The 24,262-nt window shown below is 35.6% G+C and overlaps 1 protein-coding gene across 2 annotated transcripts in view; it reads left to right on the top strand.

Moving 5' to 3' along the window:
• LOC149784326 (intermembrane lipid transfer protein VPS13B-like) overlaps positions 1-24,262 on the top strand; it is a 370,899-nt gene that overhangs the window by 334,565 nt on the left and 12,072 nt on the right. For both annotated transcript variants that reach the window (XM_089932368.1, XM_089932367.1), the window contains exons 45-49: positions 246-1,580; positions 2,167-2,343; positions 2,992-3,162; positions 16,224-16,406; positions 19,712-19,814. In XM_089932368.1, coding sequence (XP_089788494.1) covers positions 246-1,580; positions 2,167-2,343; positions 2,992-3,162; positions 16,224-16,406; positions 19,712-19,814 — 1,969 coding nt within the window. The remainder of the gene's footprint in view (positions 1-245; positions 1,581-2,166; positions 2,344-2,991; positions 3,163-16,223; positions 16,407-19,711; positions 19,815-24,262) is intronic.

The following is a 24,262-nucleotide window of genomic DNA, read 5'->3' as shown; positions in this document are numbered from 1 at the left end:
GCAATTTTTCATTTAAGATTTCATGATTTAATAAATGGTTAAGGACAATAATACTTGAATTATCTAATTTCCAAAAATTATTTGTGCCCTAAAAATGCCTATATATTAAACACTGGGAGGGACAGTTCATGATACTCTTGTCTGTCATCGTAAAGTTGGTAAGTATTAGTGTTTTTTATTGCTTTGATTGTTGGGCAGAATATAATTTACCCTTTTACACTCAAATCTTAATTTGTTACTTTCAGGAGTTGTTCAAGAAGAAAATGAGCTGATCAAAATGTTACCTGTTGTGTCCCCTAGAGAAGGTGAAGTGTACTATACCCCTCCACACATTAATTGTACCTTCCCAGAAATAAGTGACAAGCAAAATATTCTGAAAATTCACTTAGGAGGGTATGCTATACTCTCAGAAGGATCTCAGACTGAAGCAGATCACACATCGGTTGACTCCCAAACATTACATTGGAGTGCTGGAGTTGATTTGCAGTCTCATACAGAGACATTTGTAACCATTCCAAATATTGCTGATGTTAGAGTTCATATCAAGTATATAGCCATGGTCACACATGTGACAATAGAGCCTATCACAAAGGCTGATGTATCAGCAAAAGAAATCAGAAGCAGGTTAAATGGAAGGGAGACAACTTTTGTAATGCAGACAATACCAGAAAAGACAACTGTAGAAAAGAGAACAGAACAAAAGCTGTCATTTAGTTCAGCATCCAAACAAAGTCTACAAAGAGAAAATGGTCAGATTTTGAGGTCATTCAAAGAAGCTGAAGAACTGAGGAAACCTGGTCACAAAATAAGCTGGGGACTTTTTGTGAAACGTTTCTGTTTCATTTTGAATGATGAATTATCAGCTTCTGATAGCATTCAGGAACTTTTGAGGTTTTCAGTTGATGAAATGTTCTTAGCTGCCTACCCAGCCAGTACATTATCATCTGAGGGAGACAACTTTAGCAGGACTTGCTACACATGTAGTGTTGGAATTATTCAGATTGATAATCAAAATTATGACAGTGGGAAATATGACTTTCCAGTTGTGTTAGAGGGACAGGATACAGAGAAGCCTGGACTGATATCATCATTGAACCTAGATAAATGTAATATCCTGGAGAAACATGCAGTTTTGAAGTCTTCCAGTGCTCTTCATCTTCAGGTTGTCATAGCAACAGTGCATTTAGAACATACGTTGATAGAATCTTTCGAAATCTCAGCTAAGCCTATGACTTGGTATGTTGATGATTCATTCATTTTGAGGATCTTAAAAGAGGTTGAGGGTTTTATTCCTATAAAACTGTCCCACAATATGCGACCTCCAGTTGAGGTACTAAAATTACCTCCCTTTATGAAGAGTATCTCAGCCTCCATTAGCTCACCAATCAGAATCCAACATGTGTTTATTCAGCCATATTCAGTGCTTTTGAGTGTGCATGCATCAATAAAACTTTTTATTGCTTCGGATCACACACCACTGTCTTTTGGAAAGTTTGAGAAGAAGAACATTTGCACAACTTCTCATCAGTTCATTCGAGTCATTGCTATGCATTATGCACAGGGAGCATTATTCAGAGCAGGTAGGTCTCATCTGCTTATTTGCATCTTATTTTCTTTAGCAGGTCAAACATAAACTCTGGTTTCAAAACTGGCAATTGTTGACCTTAAAATAAATCAGGCCATACAAATGTAGGTGTTTCCCACTCCTTTTTGTGATGTGAGTAGAAACTCTACATTATTTGGCATCATTGTCGAATTACATGTCTTCTTTTCTGTAATACACCCACTTTGGTTTATTGTAAATGTTGTTTATGGTACAAAGTTTGGACGTAGGGTACAACATCGTAACACATAAATGTGGAACATAGGGGTTAATGAGTTAAGTAACACATGTTGTTTTTGCAGCATTTATGACGTAAAAATAATGACAATTTTCAAAAAGATCAAGTCAGTAATAACTTTTCTGTGCTTTCTCAGAAAAAATACTGTAAGAAACTCATTACCATATTCATAAATACAAATTATTTTCTTTGAATTTGATTGTTAGCCCATTAGGATCTGTTGTTGTGAGGAAAATATAAAATATGTACATAGGTGTGACAAAAATATTTTATGAAAACTTTGAAAATATTCATACCAGTGATAAATGTATGTATTTATCTCCAGGTGCTGTTGTTGGTTCTTTGGAAATACTTGGCAATCCTACTGGGCTGGTACGGAGTATTGGAACAGGTATGGCTGATTTTTTCCGTCATCCATACACTGGACTGATGTTGGGACCAGGGGCCTTTTTGAAGGGCATGTCTAGGGGAACCACTTCTCTTGTGAGGAACATCTCAGCAGGTATTGGCATTTCTTTGTTTTGCTTAACATTGTCTCTTATCAATTTCATAAAACCTACAGTCATACTTTTATCAATAACAAAGTTATTATACCTTTGGTTTATGATGCTTTAATTAGTATAAATAAGTTTCATAAGCATGAAATCTTTGCAAATTTAGCAAGACAATTCATGACAATTTAATTCATGCTAGTGGCCAGATATGTTTATGATTAATATTATTATGCAAATAAGAAAATTTAATGTCAGTTGTATGTTGAATTCATGGAATTTGTACAAAATCTAAAATATTGTGATTAATAGTAGCTATCATTAACCTTTGTATGGATGACCCTTACACTTGCTAGAATTCACAGTTGAAATGTGGACAGATGAAGTGCTTAGCAAGTACATTGCTACTGTGCTAATTCTGTGAATTCAATATAAGTTGATCTCTGAGACCTTAGGGCTGTTCCAGTGAAACATACATGAGACCCAGAGAAGGCACTTTCAAAATTTAGTAGTCACCCACAGGTGCAATTTCAGAATTTTGTATCATTGTCATATGAAGCCTTTGAAAACATGAGTATCTTGGTATATTCTTCCCTGTGTACTATGTAACGTTTAAATGGAACAGCCCTTAAGTAATGAAAACTCCTCGATTTTGCCAGGAATGCTGACATCAATTACCAACTTTGCATCTAGTGTGTCTCGAAATATGGATCGTTTGTCCCTAGACTCATCTCACCAACAGAGACAAGAAGAGTCCCGGCGACACCGCCCTAGTGGAGTTTCTGATGGGCTGAAACAGGGACTAACAGGGTTTGGACTCAGTCTATTAGGTAATTGCAAGCAACAATATGCAGCTGGGTTGTTTCAACAATATTGGAGTTTATGTTTACTGGTTTGTGATGAATATTGCAGTGTTGTTGAAATTAAGTGTCAGAATGTTATTTATTTAGAATTTGTTTTTGGGTTGAAATTCTTAGATGTTACTAAAGAAAATGCATGAGCATATGCACTGGGTATGATCTGTCTTCGCAGTATGAACTCATGATGCAGTGTCTGGTCATGCCAATTTCTGTCCTGATTCTGTTGTGCATGCCCAGTGTAAGAGAGGCACCAGTTTTTGTGAACCTCTCTCAGACAGCATCCAGTACCAGACCCATGCTTGCATCACAGTCCAAAACTAGAAAGGTCCATCAACAGGCCTCACTTTGTTGTAACAAGAACCTGCTATGGAGACTTCCCATTTCCATATACTTGGTAACCATGAAAGACTATTGATAATACTCGAAGTGAATGTTTGGAGTTCACAGTATCTCAAAATGTACTGCCTTCCAGTCTCATTCATCATCATCAACCACCTGCTTCACCTTCTTAGTCATTGCTACCCTGACAGAAGGCTTTCTTATCACCCTACTACAGCTCTCCCTCATTATAACATGATTCCAGATATACTGCAGTAGTGCTATGGACCCCAAAATCAAAATTAGAAACATTATCATTTAAAAAAAAAATATTTTCAACATCTATCACCTGAAAACCTTTACATCAAAAACTTCTGTGACAGTCCTTGATTGGACAGAACTTGTTTTACAGTCACAGTTTAACTCTAATTAGCCACTGCTGGGTTCAGGTAAGGTAAGATATTGTATTCCTAACAGGCTATTGAACACCCTAAATTATCCATGTCTCTAATTAGCCATGATTGTCCTTGGTCCATATCATCTATTGTATTTTTAGGGTTCCCACGCTACCAGAAAATAGGGAAGAAGTCGGAGAAATAATAATTTTTTTCATGACTGTGAAAAGTCTTTGAATTTTGCAAATATCGATGAAAGTCCTAAAAAATCTGGGAATTTTCTGCCACCACTTGATGCCTGAAATAATCATGTAATTAAGTCATAACTAAACTGATCAGGAGTTAAATTTATTGAGTTCTAACCAGAATATTCAGAGGGTGCAGTGTGGATCATTTGGGTGCTTGCAGTAAACATATATGCTGAGTAAATCCAAATGCTCTGTGAATTAGATTCATCTAGTAGACTTTTAGTTTCGGGTCCCCAAGTGGTCTAAAGCGCTGTCTGTCACGGATCACTGCCATCTCACCTCTGTCTGCTTGGGTTCGAGTCTTGGGTTCGGCAAATTTGGATATGTGAGAAAGCTTGCCGGTAGCTTCTCGTGGGTCGGTGGTTCTTTCCGGGGTTTTCCCGGTTCTTCCTCCACCAATAATACTGGCCACCATGTATAGCCTATCTTGTGCTGAAAATGGCGTTAAACCCTATAACAACAACAACAACAACAACTTTAAGTTTCAGAGTCAGCTCGATGTCAATATCTTTCCTTACATACAAGGTATGAAAACCAGTCTAGCATCACAAGAGGCCATCATGGTAGCAAAGCGTAGCCACTTACCGGATGGCCTTAGAAAATTTACACGTTGTTTGAGTGATACATGCATGAAATCGTTATGAAAAAATTACTTATTTTGTCAGAAATTGTGACTATTATAACCATTATATCTTTAACCTGCTGAAAGACAAGATAAAACTATGGCATTGATGAACTGCGACCTGGTACTCGCAATTTGTATTGCTAGTTGCCAGAGTACAAAATTCGAACAACCCACATTTTCAAGTGTTGTAGAGAATTTTTTTTTACAAAATATTAAATGAAAGTTGTATATTGGTTGTAAGAAAAACACAAAAAAGAAAGGACACAATTTTCCATACTTATATATTCTAAGAACAACCACAGGTTGATGTTGAGGAGAAAAAAGCAATAATCTGAAGGAAAAAAATCATATAGAGTCAAAAATACCTCAGATTACCCACATGACCCCTTCTGATATAGGACCCTGTCTATCATGCTGTATTATATAGTATATAAGAGAGAAGGTAAGTAACTTCCAAATACTTCATTCCACCCATGACCCTCGATTTCCTTCTGCTATTTCTGTCATTAATGGCACATGACCATACTCTATTGCTTGTTTTACTCCTGAGATATTTTTCTATTCATCAAGCCATCATTGACATTTTTGTGTTGCACCAAACTGAAGTTGCAGGTTCCAAAACATATGAATTTTGGCAAAGTTTGCTTGCCGGGACGACATTAAAATTAAGTGAAAACCGGTGAAAAGAGCTACATATATCATGTTTGTGACTCTTAAGTAATCCCATCTTTAATTACAGTTCAGTGGTAGATGCAGAAGTAAGGTTTTACTTACCATTAACTTGATTCAACTTAAGCAATCCTGTTCCAAGGAAGAATTAGACATTGTCTTCTTCACTCCACACTCATTGCATAAAGTGGCTCTCATTTTCAAAACATGTACACTATGTGGCACACATGTCAACGGGAAAATAGGATAAATCAGAGAAATATTTTCAGTCATTATCTAATGTACAATAACTAAGATAATGATTGCAGTACATCAATTTAAATTTCCATAAATATGTTAGATAATGATTATTTATTTCTCTGATGCATGTTATTTAAGTAAAACCTTTCAAATCATGTTTGGGGACTGGTTTAACAAATTACAAGAAGACAAGTTGATTTTACAGAATATTCAGTCCTTCTTTATACAACAGTATATAATTTTGAAGATCTTTTGTCAAAATTTAAATCAACCCTTTTGAAAATGTTTTTTAAATGATGGATTTTTATCCAGATCATCTTAAGGAGATTAGGTTGTTTGAAAAATCTTGTTTGGGATTTATTGGCACAGATACATTCAGGGTTAAACTCTTTTCATTGCAGGACAAGATTCTAATTATTTGCGTTTATTGGGGTTTTTTTAATACTGTAATAGGAAATGTTTATTTTCTATAAGATGCATAGTTTTTAATTCTTTAGAATTAAAGGTTTGAAAGGAAACAAAACTAAATCATGTTCATTATGTTGTTCCCACTTAGTAACATAATGCAGGTCAGCAAAATAAAGCTAGAACTTTTATTCTATACATTGAAATGACGTTACATGCCAGTTTATAGGAATATAATCAAGTTTGTTTTATGTGATACATTTTGTGGTTTTGTACATGATCATCCTTTCTGACTTAGACGTTTTGGAGAGTCTTGAAAGAGAAACATCTTTAGATTTAGAAAGTGCATGTTTTATAATCTAAAATGTTCTTTAATTCCATTCAGTAATGGTCATATGTGAACCTTGAAAAAATTAATTTCATCCTGGAAAATCCCTGGAAATGACCTGGAAATTTATCTTAGAAGAGTGTGGGCTAAAGTACGATGGAGACATCCAGGGAAATTAAAGCTTAGTTTGTGGGTAGGATTGGGATTTTTAAGTGATTCATGGAGGAGGATGTTGAAGAGGCTGAAGTTGTTCTACGTGGACATTTTAACTCATCTGATGATGTTTAGCACTGAATCAAAATTGATGAGGACTTCAAATGTAAGACTGATGCTGACATTGTCCAGTTCTTCTTAGACACCAAAAAAGAAAATTTACATCATTCAACAGGATCTACTAATGACAATGACCTGCAAAACCCTCTGAAAACAACCCTTGCTGTTTCAGAAGCCAGATTGACATTCAAGAAAGGACTGATGTAACCAGAAAGCCATGACACTGATCCCTTGAAAATTATGCAACTGAGAAGTATCTTAGACCCTGCTAAAATAAAAAGCCCCCCAAAAATAAAAAAAATACAACTACAAGAACAATCTAGTCTCAAACAACCTAAAATCACAAAATAATTCCTGTAGGAAATGCACATCACGTGAGTGAATAGTGTTGATTTCATTTGGATTACAGTAGTACTTTTTATGAACAAATGTGATTGTATCAGAGATAATAGGATTTTAAATAGATTACATGCAAGTTTGTCATTTTTCATGCTATTCTATGTTCTAGAATTGCTAAAAGCATGCTGTACTTAATGTTATGTCCTCAGTCACTAATCATCTTATGCAATTTATATCTTGAACTGAAAATGAGTTATTTTATTGATTAAAACAATGAAGACCTTTTTCTCAGAGACTTGTTACAGATGTTCATTTATTTAATTGCAAAATGAGTGTAGAAATGGTAAATATGGGATTGTGAGCTCCTAATTAAGTTATGGACCTACCACATTATAACAGGGGAGAGCTGTACTTAGCCTATGAGTTTCAAGATGCACACTTACAAGTGCCATGTTCATTCTTCAGTCTGATGATATTCAGGAAACACTTAGTCTTCCATGCTTTTGTTCTGGCTTGTGCCTCTTGAGTTCTTTCTAACTCTTTCTGTTCTATCAAGGGCATAGTACACAATTCTTGCATTTTTGCTCTCATAATTTAGTCCCGTCATTGATATCTTACACTGCTTGCATAGGCAATGTCAAGACTCATACATCTACAAGCCTCATTTCTGATAGAATGAAACTTTGCCTACTAGACCAAATGATCAGCATTTCAGACTATATGAGGTCCCATCTCAACAAATAGAGTACCTCACATAATCATCCAAGTGTTTGTATGATTCACAGATTAATTCCGAGTTATGAAAAGGGCTTAATAAATACATCTTGCATCATTTAGCAAACCAATCAACTCTGCTATCCCCAAAGTGAAAATACATTATCCAATGAATTCAGATTTTCCATTTTTGCAAGCCTGTATTACCCATAATAACATTATCAGTGTTGATTTACAGAGGTAATGCATATATACAGAGATATTGTATCTTAACCATTCTTTCTTCCTGAGACACTGGCAACTGTTATAGGTGGGTTTCATTGCACAAACCTCCTTGGTTTAGGGGGCTAACCTTTTGTACATATATGTACATTAAATTGTATATTCTTGGCTAAATTACATTTAGCTGAGGTTTTTGCACCTGGTAGACATACTGTTATATCTGGAACCATGAAACTGGTGAGGGCATTTAACTTGATGAGTACTATACCTTTATCACATAGGTAGGTCAGGTCACTGTGGTCCATATTTCTTGCTTCCCTGACATTGTTTAAATGTTGTTTTTAGTTTATTTCTTCAGTACTGTTCATGTTAGAATTATCAAACCAAATGATAATATGCATCTCAGTTAGTACCACAATGAAGAAAGCCTCTGTGACCTACACTTCACATTTTGCTGGGCAATGTTAAGGTTCTGTGTTAAGCTCATGACCACATAGGTTTAAGGTATCCTTTATACATGCACACTGTTATAGATGGAATCATGCAACTTACTGAGAGGTTGCATTTTTATCCCTGACATATTCCTATACAATGTTGGGATTTTTTTGTGAGACTCAAAAATTGTGCTTTGAGGTCTCAAAGGAGGTCAGTGCACATGATCCAAAAGTGACATTATCCAGTTGTGAATAAGCTATCTTTACATACAAGCCTATAGAAAATGATTGGAAATTCAAAGCTGAATGAAAGAAAATAACTTGTCTGTTTTCTTCAGAGCATTTCATACACTTACAAAGAAATAGCTGGTAGACTTAGCATTGTCAGATCTCATCACCACATACATACATGTATATGCACTCACTCACTTAATCACAACCTCACCAACATTAAATAAAAATATACATCAAGTTTCTCTCTTTAAAATCCATTGGATGGCAAGATATATGCTTTGATTAGATGCTGTCCTTGCTGCTCTAAATAGTTCATTAGGGGTTTAAAAGTGATGCTACTGTCATTAGTGTTCATCTTTACACTGACTAGTGCCTGGATGGTACTGTTGTTCAACCTTCCCTCTCATATTCTCTGAGCAGAACTAAGTTGTTCTTGACAACCATAATATGATTATTGTTGTCCTTGAGTTAATCTATTTTATGGCTAAAATCATTCTGAAAAGCATGTGTCAATTAATAGCATTTTAACTGCTTCAGTGGTTAGAGCTTAAACATTGGATGCAGGAGGTTGCAGGTTTGAACCCCGGCCAAGTCATACCAGAGACTTATAAAAATGGTAGTAGCAGCTGCCTCACTAGGCACTCAGCATTAAGAGTCAGTGTTAATTCTGGGTGGCCTGGTATCAGGATAATGTGACTGGGTGGAACATCATACTACATGTCTGTAGCATAATGCCCCAGTGCTAGATGTCACTCTAAACTGACACACTGCAGACATCATAGCAATATGATTGAACAACTGTTAAAGCTATGTTTAAAATCTAAATCACTCAATCAATCTGCATGAATGTCCTATAAGCCTGATGATGACACTTTTCTGCATGAATGTTCTACAAGTCTGATGATGACACTTCTCCGCATGAATGCTCTGTAAGTCTGATGACACTTCTTGACATGAATGTTCTATAAGTCTGATGATGACACTTCTCTGCATGAATGTTCTGTAAGTCTGATGATGACACTTCTCTGCATGAATGTTTTGTAAGCCTGATGATGACACTTCTTGACATGAATGTTCTATAAGTCTGATGATGACACTTCTCTGCATGAATGTTCTGTAAGTCTGATGATGACACTTCTCTGCATGAATGTTCTATAAGTTTGATGACACTTCTCTGCATGAATGTTCTATAAGTCTGATGACACTTCTCTGCATGAATGTTCTATAAGTCTGATGATAACACTTCTCTGCATGAATGCTCTATAAGTTTGATGACACTTCTCTGCATGAATGTTCTGTAAGTCTGATGATGACACTTCTCTGCATGAATGTTCTATAAGTCTGATGACACTTCTCTGCATGAATGTTCTGTAAGTCTGATGATGACACTTCTCTGCATGAATGTTCTATAAGTTTGATGACACTTCTCTGCATGAATGTTATATAAGTCTGATGACACTTCTCTGCTTGAATGTTATATAAGTCTGATGACACTTCTCTGCTTGAATGTTCTATAAGTCTGATGATGACACTTCTCTGCATAAATGTTCTATAAATCTGATGACACTTCTTTGCTTGAATGTTATATAAGTCTGTTGACACTTCTCTGCTTGAATGTTATATAAGTCTGATGACACTTCTCTGCTTGAATGTTCTCTAAGTCTGATGACACTTCTCAGCATAAATGTTATATAAGTCTGATGACACTTCTCTGCATGAATGTTCTATAAGTCTGATGATGACGCTTCTCTTCATGAATCTTCTATAAATTTGATGATGACACTTCTCTGCTTGAATGTTCTATAAGTCTGATGACACTTCTCAGCATAAATGTTATATAAGTCTGATGACACTTCTCTGCATGAATGTTCTATAAGTCTGATGATGACACTTCTCTTCATGAATGTTCTATAAATTTGATGACACTTCTCTGCATGACTGTTCTATAAGTCTGATGATGACACTTCTCTGCTTGAATGTTCTATAAGTTTGATGACACTTCTCAGCATGAATATTCTATAAGTCTGATGATGACACTTATCTGCATGACTGTTCTATAAGTTTGATGACACTTCTCTGCATAAATGTTCTATAAGTTTGATGACACTTCTCTGCTTGAATGTTCTGTAAGTCTGATGATGACACTTCTCTGCATGAATGTTCTGTAAGTCTGATGATGACACTTCTCTGCTTGAATGTTTTATAAGTCTGATGATGACACTTCTCTTCATGAATATTCTATAAATTTGATGACACTTCTCTGCATGACTGTTCTATAAGTCTGATGATGACACTTCTCTGCTTGAATGTTTTATAAGTCTGATGATGACACTTCTCTTCATGAATATTCTATAAATTTGATGACACTTCTCTGCATGACTGTTCTATAAGTCTGATGACACTTCTCTGCATGAATGTTCTATAAGTCTAATGATGACACTTCTCTGCTTGAATGTTCTATAAGTCTGATGATGACACTTCTCTGCTCGAATGTTCTATAAGTTTAATGACACTTCTCTGCATGAATGTTCTATAAGTCTGATGACACTTCTCTGCATGAATGTTCTATAAGTCTAATGATGACACTTCTCTGCTTGAATGTTCCATAAGTCTGATGATGACACTTCTCTTCATGAATGTTCTATAAATTTGATGACACTTCTCTGCAGGACTGTTCTATAAGTCTGATGATGACACTTCTCTGCTTGATTGTTCTATAAGTTTGATGACACTTCTCAGCATGAATATTCTATAAGTCTGATGATGACACTTCTCTGCATGGATGTTCTATAAGTTTAATGACACTTCTCTGCATGAATGTTCTATAAGTCTGATGACATTTCTCTGCATGAATGTTCTATAAGTCTGATGACACTTCTCATTGTTATGACTCTATAGTCTTAAACTTAATAACAGAAAAGAGTGAAAACTGCTTTAGATGTTAAGATAGAAATGAATAGTTCTCATGTAAATAACCCTAATATAACAACATAGGACACAAGAAGAAGACCAGGATGAGGGTCAACAGTTTACTTCATGAACATTCTAAGTTGTAAATAAGATCAGGTCTTTTACTTAAATTTTAACAAAAAGATGACAGACATCAGGTAGACCAGGATTTCCAAACGATGAAACCAATGTCCTGAACTTGGATCCAAGAAAACATATTTACCTATAAGTAATAATTATCTTTAAATATAATATAGTCATAGACAGAAATTAGCTGTGTAATATATTGTTTACAAAATAACCATTACAGTCCATAATCATGGATAAAAGCGAAACAAACAATACAAATTAAATACAAGTAACATCATCCATGTTCTTTAAGTCACTTTATGACACTTTTGTGCATGCATGTCCAAAGTCTCTGTGTCACTTACATGATGTACCATAAATTTTTCATAGAGCTTCTCAGGTATATGTTGTTTTAGTTTGTTTTTGAAGCTTCACTGCATTTATGTTCGCTGTTTTTATGAAACTTGTCTTGCATGTACTTTCAGTCTTTTTATGAAACTTGCGTCTGTTTTCTTTGTCTTTATATGAAACATATCACATATGCATGTTTTTGAGTCTTTTTGTGAAACTTGCCATGTATGTTCTCTTTCTCTTTTTATGAAAATAGCATGTATGTACTATTAAGTTTGTTTATGTAACCTTTTTCAGGTGACTGTTTTGTAAATCTGTTGCACATACATGCATGATCTGTTAGTCAGTTTAAGACTTGTCGTTTATGCATATTCTTTTAGTCATTTTATGTCACTTCTTATGCTTATCATACTAGCCTATTTAATGCCCAAATGCAGCTATAAGCCATTTTATGACACTTATGATTGTGATACTACCCTATCTATGGCCAAAATGCAACTGTAAGTCATTTTATGACACTTCTGTGCTTGTGGTACTACCCTATCTAATGTCAAAATGCAACTATAAATCATTTTATGACACTTCCTATGCTTGTGATACTACCCTCTCTATGGCCAAAATGCAACTATAAGTCATTTTATGACACTTCTTTTGCTTGTCATACTACCCTATCCATGGCCAAAATGCAACTGTAAATCATTTTATGACACTTCCTATGCTTGTGATACTACCCTATCTGTGGCCAAAATGCAACTGTAAGTCATTTTATGACACTTATGCTTGTGATACTGCCCTGTCTATGGCCAAAATGCAAATGTAAGTCATTTTATGACACTTCCTATGCTTGTGGTACTACCCTATCTAATGTCAAAATGCAACTATAAATCATTTTATGACACTTCCTATGCTTGTGATACTACCCTGTCTATGGCCTAAATACAACTGTAAGTCATTTTATCACACTTATGCTTGTGATACTACCCTATCTATGGCCAAAATGCAACTGTAAGTCGTTTTATGACACTTTCTATGCTTGTGGTGCTACCCTATCTAATGTCAAAATGCAACTGTAAATCATTTTATGACACTTCCTATGCTTGTGATACTACCCTATCTATGGCCAAAATGCAACTGTAAGTCATTTTATGACACTTCCTATGCTTGTGATACTACCCTCTCTATGGCCAAAATGCAACTGTAAGTCGTTTTATGACACTTTCTATGCTTGTGGTACTACCCTATCTATGGCCAAAATGCAACTGTAAGTCATTTTATGACACTTATGCTTGTGATACTGCCCTGTCTATGGCCAAAATGCAACTGTAAGTCATTTTATGACACTTTCTATGCTTGTGGTACTACCCTATCTAATGTCAAAATGCTACTGTAAGTCATTTTATGACACTTCTTTTGCTTGTCATACTACCCTATCCATGGCCAAAATGCAACTGTAAGTCATTTTATCACACTTATGCTTGTGATACTACCCTATCTATGGCCAAAATGCAACTGTAAGTCGTTTTATGACACTTTCTATGCTTGTGGTACTACCCTATCTAATGTCAAAATGCAACTGTAAATCATTTTATGACACTTCCTATGCTTGTGATACTACCCTCTCTATGGCCAAAATGCAACTGTAAGTCATTTTATGACACTTCCTATGCTTGTGATACTACCCTGTATATGGCCAAAATGCAACTGTAAGTCGTTTTATGACACTTCTTATGATTGTGATATTACCCTGTATATGGCCTAAATACAACTGTAAGTCGTTTTATGACACTTTCTATGCTTGTGGTACTACCCTATCTAATGTCAAAATGCAACTGTAAGTCATTTTATGACACTTTCTATGCTTGTGATATTACCCTGTCTATGGCCAAAATGCAACTGTAAGTCATTTTATGACACTTCCTATGCTTGTGATATTACCCTATCTATGGCCAAAATGCAACTGTAAGTCATTTTATGACACTTCTTATGATTGTGATACTACCCTGTCTATGGCCTAAATACAGCTGTAAGTCATTTTATCACACTTATGCTTGTGATACTACCCTATCTATGGCCAAAATGCAACTGTAAGTCGTTTTATGACACTTTCTATGCTTGTGGTACTACCCTATCTAATGTCAAAATGCAACTGTAAATCATTTTATGACACTTCCTATGCTTGTGATACTACCCTCTCTATGGCCAAAATGCAACTGTAAGTCATTTTATGACACTTCCTATGCTTGTGATACTACCCTGTATATGGCCAAAATGCAACTGTAAGTCGTTTTATGACACTTCTTATGATTGTGATACTACCCTGTATATGGCCTAAATACAACTGTAAGTCGTTTTATGACACTTTCTATGCTTGTGGTACTACCCTATCTAATGTCAAAATGCAACTGTAAGTCATTTTATGACACTTCCTATGCTTGTGATATTACCCTGTCTATGGCCAAAATGCAACTGTAAGTCATTTTATGACACTTCCTATGCTTGTGATATTACCCTATCTATGGCCAAAATGCAACTGTAAGTCATTTTATGACACTTCTTATGATTGTGATACTACCCTGTCTATGGCCTAAATACAGCTGTAAGTCATTTTATCACACTTATGCTTGTGATACTACCCTATCTATGGCCAAAATGCAACTGTAAGTCGTTTTATGACACTTTCTATGCTTGTGGTACTACCCTATCTAATGTCAAAATGCAACTGTAAATCATTTTATGACACTTCCTATGCTTGTGATACTACCCTCTCTATGGCCAAAATGCAACTGTAAGTCATTTTATGACACTTCTTATGCTTGTGATACTACCCTATCTATGGCCAAAATACAACTGTACGTCATTTTATGACACTTCTTATGCCTGTGATACTACCCTATCTATGGCCAAAATGCAACTGTAAGTCATTTTATGACACTTCCTATGCTTGTGGTACTACCCTATCTATGGCCAAAATGCAACTGTAAGTCATTTTATAACACTTCCTATGCTTGTGATACTACCCTCTCTATGGCCTAAATACAACTGTAAGTCATTTTATGACACTTCCTATACTTGTGATACTACCCTCTCTGTGGCCAAAATGCAACTGTAAGTCATTTTATGGCACTTCCTATGCTTGTGATATTACCCTATCTATGGCCAAAATGCAACTGTAAGTCATTTTATGACACTTCCTATGCTTGTGATACTACCCTATCTATGGCCAAAATGCAACTATAAGTCATTTTATGACACTTCCTATGCTTGTGATACTACCCTCTCTATGGCCAAAATGCTACTGTGTCATTTTATGACACTTCCTATGCTTGTGATACTACCCTGTCTATGGCCAAAATGCAACTGTGTCATTTTATGACACTTCCTATGCTTGTGATACTACCCTATCTATTGCCAAAATGCAACAGTGTCATTTTATGACACTTCCTATGCTTGTGATACTACCCTATCTATGGCCAAAATGCAACTATAAGTCATTTTATGACACTTCCTATGCTTGTGATACTACCCTCTCTATGGCCAAAATGCAACTGTAAGTCATTTTATGACACTTCTTATGCTTGTGAGACTACCCTATCTATGGCCAAATGCAACTGTAAATCATTTTATGACACTTCCTATGCTTGTGAGACTACCCAATCTATGGCCTAAATGCAACTGTAAATCATTTTATGACACTTCCTATGCTTGTGATACTACCCTATATATGGCCAAAATGTAACTGTAAATCATTTTATGACACTTCCTATGCTTGTGATACTACCCTATCTATGGCCAAAATGCAACTGTAAGTCATTTTATGAAGCATACTACCCTATCTGATGCCAAAATGCAACTGTAAGTCATTTTATGACACTTCCTGTGCTTGTGATACTACCCTATCTATGGCCAAAATGCAACTGTAAGTCATTTTATGACACTTCCTATGCTTGTGATACTATCTTATCTATGGCCAAAATGCAATTGTAAAGTGCAGCCATTAGCATTAGGTCATAAAGTCATTGTGTACAGATGATGCTTTCTTATAACATGCTTATTAATGAAGATTGATTATACACAAATCTTTTGGTGTTTTTCTCCAGTGTATGCAAACCATGTATTTATGAAACTTTGTAATTGACTATAACATGTTACTTGTAGGCTTGTCACCATTTTTTGCATTGTTTGTACTTGATTATCATTACTGTGTCTTGTAATGAATAGGTGCCATTGCTGGATTGGCAGATCAGCCCATGCAGAATTTCATGGCTTGCAGTATGGCAGATTCTCCACATACTTCTAGGTCCACAGCTTCCAGTCTTATCACAGGGGTGGGAAAAGGAATTGTCGGTGTCTTCACCAAGCCAATAGGGGGTGCTGCCGAGTTTTTATCCCAGACAAGTCAAGGTATAGTATTCTTACGTTATTATTTTTGTAAGACCATGTTTTCCAGTGTAGGATACTAATTAAGAGTATCACAATTTTTCATGAAATGAATATTGTCATTTGATGCCAGAATAGTTGTTTGTTGTATATTGTTATTTAACAGCATCATCTACCATCATAGTAATGCTTGCATCACCAGTCCAACTTGTTTATATACAGTCATATGTACATGAAGTTGTAGAAGTCTGCTATTTGTCCATTGGTTTAATTTTTGTAATTGTCATCACTTTAGCCACATTTCTAAGTTTACGTAATATATTTTGGTGTCAACCAAACATCATAAACAACACTCTTGATAATTTAAACCAAGATAGCTTGTGAATGCAAGGTCAGGCATGGATCCCATTTTTAAAAAATAGAAAATACTCCTGTTTGTTGAACATTAAGAAAATCCTTATTCAAGCTGGTAAGTAAATCAGTGATATAACACTCATTTTAGCATCAAAAATTGTGGTTAGTGCCCAGAAATGTAAATGAAAATCTTAAAATTCTTAGCCTTTTAATTTAAGAAAAGTTGTTTGTTTGTTAAATTTTTTATTACAAATCAATTCTCAGTACACTGTAAATAACAACACACAACAAAAATATTGACACATTAAAATGTCAGTAATGCCTACTAGTTTTATCTTTCAATTTGGTTTCAGTGTAACATCTTATGTGTGATGTGCTTATTGATAGCAAAGGACCAAAGCAAAAGGCTTGCTAGGTGCAGGAAGAGCTCTGATTCACAGACAGGATTCACACTATAGAAATGCGAGTTCCAAAGTTTATAGTGAATATAAAATTCCCAAATTGGTTTGCTCAATGATGAGCAGAAATTTCACTCAAACTTGCAATGAAATGACAGCATCAGTAGTTTACTAATATAAGAATATAAACATATCAAGTTTCAACATTTTTGACTCTGTAAATAAATGTTCTTTTTAAAAATAAAGAATTTTGTTTCTTCTGAATCTGTAGTAACACTAGAATGTATCAACACTGATATGCAAAATGCAGTGACATAACACACAATATTTTCACTGGTACACATGTGATGTGTCTTGAAACCACTCAGAGTAATGTTTTAAATAATCTTTGAGAGATTAGATATATTAAAAATTAAGGTAATTTATACAGAAAATGAACTTCATTGGAAAAACTGTTTATTGAAAATTATTCCCAATGCAGTTATTACTTGAGTCAACCACACACACATGCGCCCATTGTTGATGTCCATCCTTTCCTTAATTTTTCAGAGGTCTCTCAGTAACTTGCACTCTCACTTATGCCATGTTCATTGTTTTTGTATTCCATTGTCTGTATGAGTTATGGAGGGAGAGGTCTGCGCTCTTTCTGTATATAAATATTCAGTGTCATTTATTGGATATTCTCTTTTTTATGCTTAATCTTTAGAAATGGAAATTAATCGCATGCTGTGCATTGGTTGTTGATAGGAAAATTCACTCAAAAATCAGTATTATGCATCAGGCACTCAGGAAGTCCCATGTCTAACAAAATTGTGACTCCTGAGTGAAATATTTCTATCACATACCTGTACAAATAAAGAAGGGGCCCCGAGTGGCCGAGTGGTCTAAAACGCTGTCCATTATGGATCACTGCCATCTCACCTCTATCTGCTTAGGTTCGAGTCTCGGATTCAGCCAATGTGGGTATGTGAGAAAGCTTGCCAGTAGCTTCTCGTGTGTCGGTGGTTCTTTCCGGGGTTTTCCCTGGTTCTTCCTCCACCATTAATACTGGCCGCCATGTATAGCCTATCGTATGCTGAAAAATGGCGTTAAACCCTACAACAACAACAACAACAACAAATAAAGAAATCATCATTTGTAGTATAGAAGGCAGAGTCCTGTCCTTCAGAATGTTTTGCATCGGTTAACATTCTGCTGTAGAATTCTTGTGTAGATAATTGAATTGCTGTTGTTTTTCAATGACATGCTTTATGATTAGAATATCTTCATGGATGTTACAGACACATAATGCTAAAATGAAAGTGTATGGAATATTCTTTATTTCTTGATAAGAGATCAAGACAGTTACATAAATAATACTTACTGGCCTGAATTAACCTATCTGTTATGGTCAAAGACAGAGCTGAATAATAAAAGAAACACTTATTGGGCCTAACTGACCTGTCAGTAAGGTCAGTATCCGTTGACAGGTTTTGAACTTAATGAATGTTTTCTGACAGGCAGTTTTGTTTGTGTCTCAGTTGATGAACAATACATTTTAAAATTTACATAAATTTAAATAGATTTTAATGATTTTAATACATTGTAAAGTACAGACATTGGCATAGAGTGCAGTTCCAAGTAAACTCGTATGGTACACCAGATTATTTTAGGAGTAGCCTGTGAATTAATATGTACCTTAATATATGTATATTGCTTACATTCATGCCCAAGATTAAGAAATGAAAGAGACTTCTTTTTTATCCCCACATGTTTACAGTAGGGCACAGAGTTGAATAAATTCCATTTTGTTATGACAAGGTACTGCACTAAGCAAGTTTCCATTTCATTTTATTCACAGGTTTACTACATGGTACTGGGTTAAGCAAGTTTCCATTTCATTCTGTTCACAGGTTTACTACATGGTACTGGGTTAAGCAAGTTTCCATTTCATTCTATTCACAGGTTTACTACATGGTACCAGGTTAAGCAAGTTTCCAATTCATTCTATTCACAGGTTCACTACATGGTACCGGGTTAAGCAAGTTCCCATTTCATTCTATTCACAGGTTTACTACATGGTACCAGGTTAAGCAAGTTCCCATTTCATTCTATTCACAGGTTTACTACATGGTACAAGGTTAAGCAAGTTTCCATTTCATTCTGTTCACAGGTTTACGAGATGATACCAGGTTAAGCAAGTTCACATTTCATTCTATGCACAGGTTTACTACATGGTACTGGGTTAAGCTAGTTTCTATTTCATTCCATTTCATGCTATTCACAGGTTTACTACATGGTACTGGGTTAAGCAAGTTTCCATTTCATTCTATTCACAGGTTTACTATATGGTAATGGGTTAAGCAAGTTTCCATTTCATTCTGTTCACAGGTTTACTACATGATACTGGGTTAAGCAAGTTCCCATTTCATTCTATTCACAGGTTTACTACATGGTACTGGGTTAAGCAAGTTCCATTTCATTCTATTCACAGGTTTACTACATGTTACCAGGTTAAGCAAGTTTCCATTTCATTCTATTCACAGGTTTACTACATGGTACCGGGTTAAGCAAGTTTCCATTTCATTCTATTCACAGGTTTACTACATGGTACTGGGTTAAGCAAGTTCCCAAAGCCTAAATATGCCCCTCAGAATCTGTTGTATGAGGATGCTACATGTGGACATGTAAAATATGCCATGTAAGTTTCTTTTACTTGCACATTTTAGACTAAAAAGTCACTCTGAGAATTACACATAGGTACATATGTACTGGTACTAAAAAAACTAGCAGGGTATACTTCAGAGTGGTTTTATTTATCAGTATTTATGACTATTCAGTAATTTCAGATGCAGGCATTTTTATAAACACAATAAAGTCCCTGGTAATGAGATCATCTTAAGTATATAATGATGACTTTGACAGAGCTGTAGAGTTATTATGTAGACATGTAACCAAGTTTCATGTCTCAAACTCTGACTTCCTTAGAATAAAAGTGCAGAATGGAGGAAGAAAATAATCAGTGGAGATAAAACATTGACTATGATGTATAAGATTCCAACAAATAGATAAACATGTGTGCCAGGGTTCATCCCAAAATCTCAAACAGTTTTTAAGATATAAAGCAAAAACAAAAGCAGTAACAAAATATATACCTGTTATTTTGACCTACAAGATAGAACCAGAAATATGGACTGTAAGATACCTTTTGATGCTAATACACAAGTATTTCATTAATTTATCTAAAACAACATAGCCCATTACCTCATAGAGCATAGTGACAAAGTGCAGCGTGCTATAAATCGAACACCTGTTACCTAGTCAACAGCTTTATGCATAGGCCTGCCTGTGATCTGTTATGCAATGTAGTGTATGTTATGTTTAACAGCAGTTTTAACCATTTTAGATTTTGGTACACATCTATTATACATGGAAAACTTTAAGAGTAAAGTCCGATTGTTATAGCTGTGTAATTATTTTTCATGGGAGAATTATTTATGTGCTTTAAAATCTTGAGCGAGCTCAGTCACCGTCATGTCAGTGAGGCCGCGTGACCAACAGTAGCGGCCATTTCCCATACTCGAAATTTACATGTTTTTCATCTGCGCCTACATCACTAAGTCATCTGAATTTGATCATTTATAAAAACTAATTGCTGCCTACATCAATATCAGAGCCTTTACCTAAGTTATTGAATCTTTCATAGTTATGATTCTAATCGTGAAAACTTCGTAAGTACTGAATGAAATCCGTGACTGCCATTTTGGAGAGTGGAGATTATGACCCAGTTACTTTAAATAGCAGATATTAACCAGTGCATAAACAGCGACCACATGATCTGACATAACTGTCATTCGCAGAAATGAATGTAGTATCTAACAGGGGGGTTTTCCCCAAAGATGGCGCTACGAAAACCAGCTCAAAATGGCTGATGTTTACAGCAGGCATCAAAAGGTGCTTCCATGCGATTGGAGTGGAGGCGTCAAAAGGCGCTTCCATGCGAATGGAGTAGAGGCATCCAAAGACGCTTGCATGAGGTAAATATATATAATAGAGCATGATAATTAAAAATGTTACTGAAACATGAAGAGCGACCCCAAAAATCTGGAGTTTTTTTTTCCTCCGGCTTGAAAGTTGACAGGTATGGTGTATGGTCGCTTACATCAAAGCAAACTACAACTCAGCTTTTACGGTATTAGCATCGAACTGTATTGTTTTTGTTCGCTTTGTTGTCATACTGGAATTACATTTTAATGAGTTAGGTATTTACAATTTCAAAGCAAAGTAAAAACTTAATTACTGGTTCACTGATATATAATTTCCAATGCAATAATGCATAAACAAACAATAATCGAGTCAAAAGTGAGAGGTAGTGTTACAGCAACTCGCGAATGCTAAATTCTTGTCATCGTTCGATAAAATTATGCACAAATCTAAATTAGGCAGAAACAATAAGAAAACAGAAAGTTAAATAAATTACTTTTCAAACAAGTTTATACTATTTCTTTTTAATAATCATGCACACTAACCTCGAGAGAAGTATACATGTAATTTTTAAAAAAATATAACTTTGACCAAACAAATGCATTTAGAACTTACCTTGTGCATCTTGAGATGTCTCAGAGATGTAGATCGTCTTATACGCAGGTCATACACTTTTTAGTGTTTATACCTGTTCAGTTGGGGGGGGTAGGCTTATACGCGAGTATATACGGTATTGGTCTGTGAAGATAGGAGGCACCCAACATGGTACCTAAGCAATATAACTAACAAGTATCATCCCTTTATCTCAAATGACTCTCAAGTTAGAGAATTAAAAGGAAAATACAAATGAAAAACTGAAAATATTTACCTGTGACCTTGATGCTAAAGATAGAATTATCAATGGTATTTGACATATCTGCTAATGATAATGTATTAGTCTTTAAAGTTTCACCTCTAAATCTGAGATGGTTCTTAAAATACAGAGAAGAAATGAAATAATGATGGAAAACTTTAAATATTCACCTTTGATATCGACCTTGAAGATAGAACCCCAAATGTGGTACATGAGATAATTTATAAAGATGATGCATACCATCCCTTAACCTTAAACAGCTCAAAAGTTATAAATTGAGATGGAAAGAATGAAGGAATACTTAAAATACTGGCCCAAGACCCTGACCTTATTTTGGTATTTGACATTCCTTTTAATCATAATGCATGAGTTATCCAAGTTTCATCTTTTAATCATAAATATCTTTAAAGTTATAGAGCAGAAATGAAAGTGTTATAGTTGGGCAGAAATGAAAGTGTTATAGTTGGGCAGAAATGAAAGTGTTATAGTTTGGAAGAAATGTAGCTACTACATATTTCACTTTACCTGAAAGGGGTTTTTGCACAAAAATATTTAGTCATCTTCCACGTACTTTAAAAATGTTGGGAGTAGGCATCCATCGGGTAAGAAAGAAGCCAATTGATTTCAGGGTCAAAGGTTAAGGCCATTTTGAAAGAACATATTTTTTTTAATGATAATTTTAATAACTTGATCTGTGTTGTGGAGGGTTTATTCAGATAAGGAAGAGCCTATTGATTGTAAGGTCAAACTAAGATCAAAAACAAGGACAAACTTGTGTAAAGAAAAATGGGTTTTGCAGACCAGAGTTTGCCCCTTTGTCAGTAATCTCACAAGTCAATCATATTGTGCTAGTGCCTTCATAAAGGACTGTTAAACATAGGATGTGCATATGATGTGCCATCTGTGTTACTGTTGTTTTTAAATGGTACCCTGTGAGATTCTTTTCAAATATAACTTTGAAGTTATTCTTTGAAAGGAATTCACTTTGGTTTGATATTCCTGCACAAATTAAATACATTTCTTTTCTCACTGTTAATATACATAAACTTTTGTTGTTGCTTTCATTTTTTTTCCATCAACTGCAAGACATGTCTAAGGTGAACACCTTAGAAGTGAATTTTTTTTAAAGTTATAGCAGCAATTGTTTCTATGTAGTGGGGGGGATTTTTGTTAGTGGGGGGGATTTTTGTCAGGCAATGTCAGTGGAAAAGCCATATTTTTCTGTCGGCATTCTCATCAGCTCCTCAACTATTTTTGTAAAGTTTTATTAAAATTGTCTTGTTTGGTTTATTTCCTTCACACCATTGTGCATTCTTTTCATACTTGTGGCATTTCATTTTTGAAAAAAGACAATGAATTCTGCTGTACAATCACTCACTCCTTTTTATCTTTGGGTTTATGTAATAGACATAAAAGATGTGTTCACATTTTGGTTTTAAATTTTTCATTTGGTTTATAGTGCCTTAATTATTTAAATGATGTTTGCAGTGCTTTAATTCATTAAATGATGTTTGTAGTGCCTTAATTCATTAAATGATGTTTGTAGTACTTTTACTCCTTTATTGTTTGTAGTGCCAGTGCCTTTTAACTCCTTAAATGATGTTTGTAGTGTCTTTATCCCTTAAATGATATTTGTAGTGTCTTTATCCTGTAAATGTGGTCTAAGGTTGACATTGCCCGGGGTGGGAGTGGGAGACAAGCACCCCAATCCTCCAAAATTGCCCCATACGGCTTGCATCTCTGATTGCTTCTGTCAACTAAAATCCAGGTCCTGGCCTTCACGAGTGGCTTAGATTTGAAGTCCGGCAGACCACGTTTTCCACTAACAAGAGAAGGGGTGAAGGCAGGCTGGCACCTTAAAACCAGTTGCTTCGGGTAGATGGGACTCATAAACCTTGGATGGTAGCTCATCTAGGAGAAGGAAAACTCCGATTCCAAACCTCTGCTGCCTTGTGGCTATACCCACTCATGGGAAAGGCTAAGGGAGTAAACCCCGACAGAAAATCCAGAGACGGAATCCCTAAGGCAGTCTGACATTGACTTCAACGTCATTCCGGCAACTCCTGCGACGCCGTTGGTGCCAAGCTGTATCAGCATTCGTCGTTCCCTTGGGCCCACCAGTTGTGTGGAGAGGGGGGATCTGCTGCATGGACAACAGCTGATTCTCCATACCACCCTGCCCAGGCTTCATAGCTCCACTGGAGAGGACACTCCAGCATCATTGTACGGCGTCGGCACAGCACGAGAAGTAGCAGTTTACCGGTTCTAAGTCAGAGCTCGATTGGCATAGAGCTTGGTGCCAGGGGTTACTT

This window comes from Sinohyriopsis cumingii, chromosome 14 (assembly GCF_028554795.1).
Source record: "Sinohyriopsis cumingii isolate HCF-2022 chromosome 14, ASM2855479v2, whole genome shotgun sequence".
NCBI lineage: Eukaryota > Metazoa > Mollusca > Bivalvia > Unionida > Unionidae > Sinohyriopsis > Sinohyriopsis cumingii.
The sequence above is the reverse complement of the archived record's forward strand: the minus strand, read 5'-3'. Positions and strand labels throughout refer to the sequence as shown.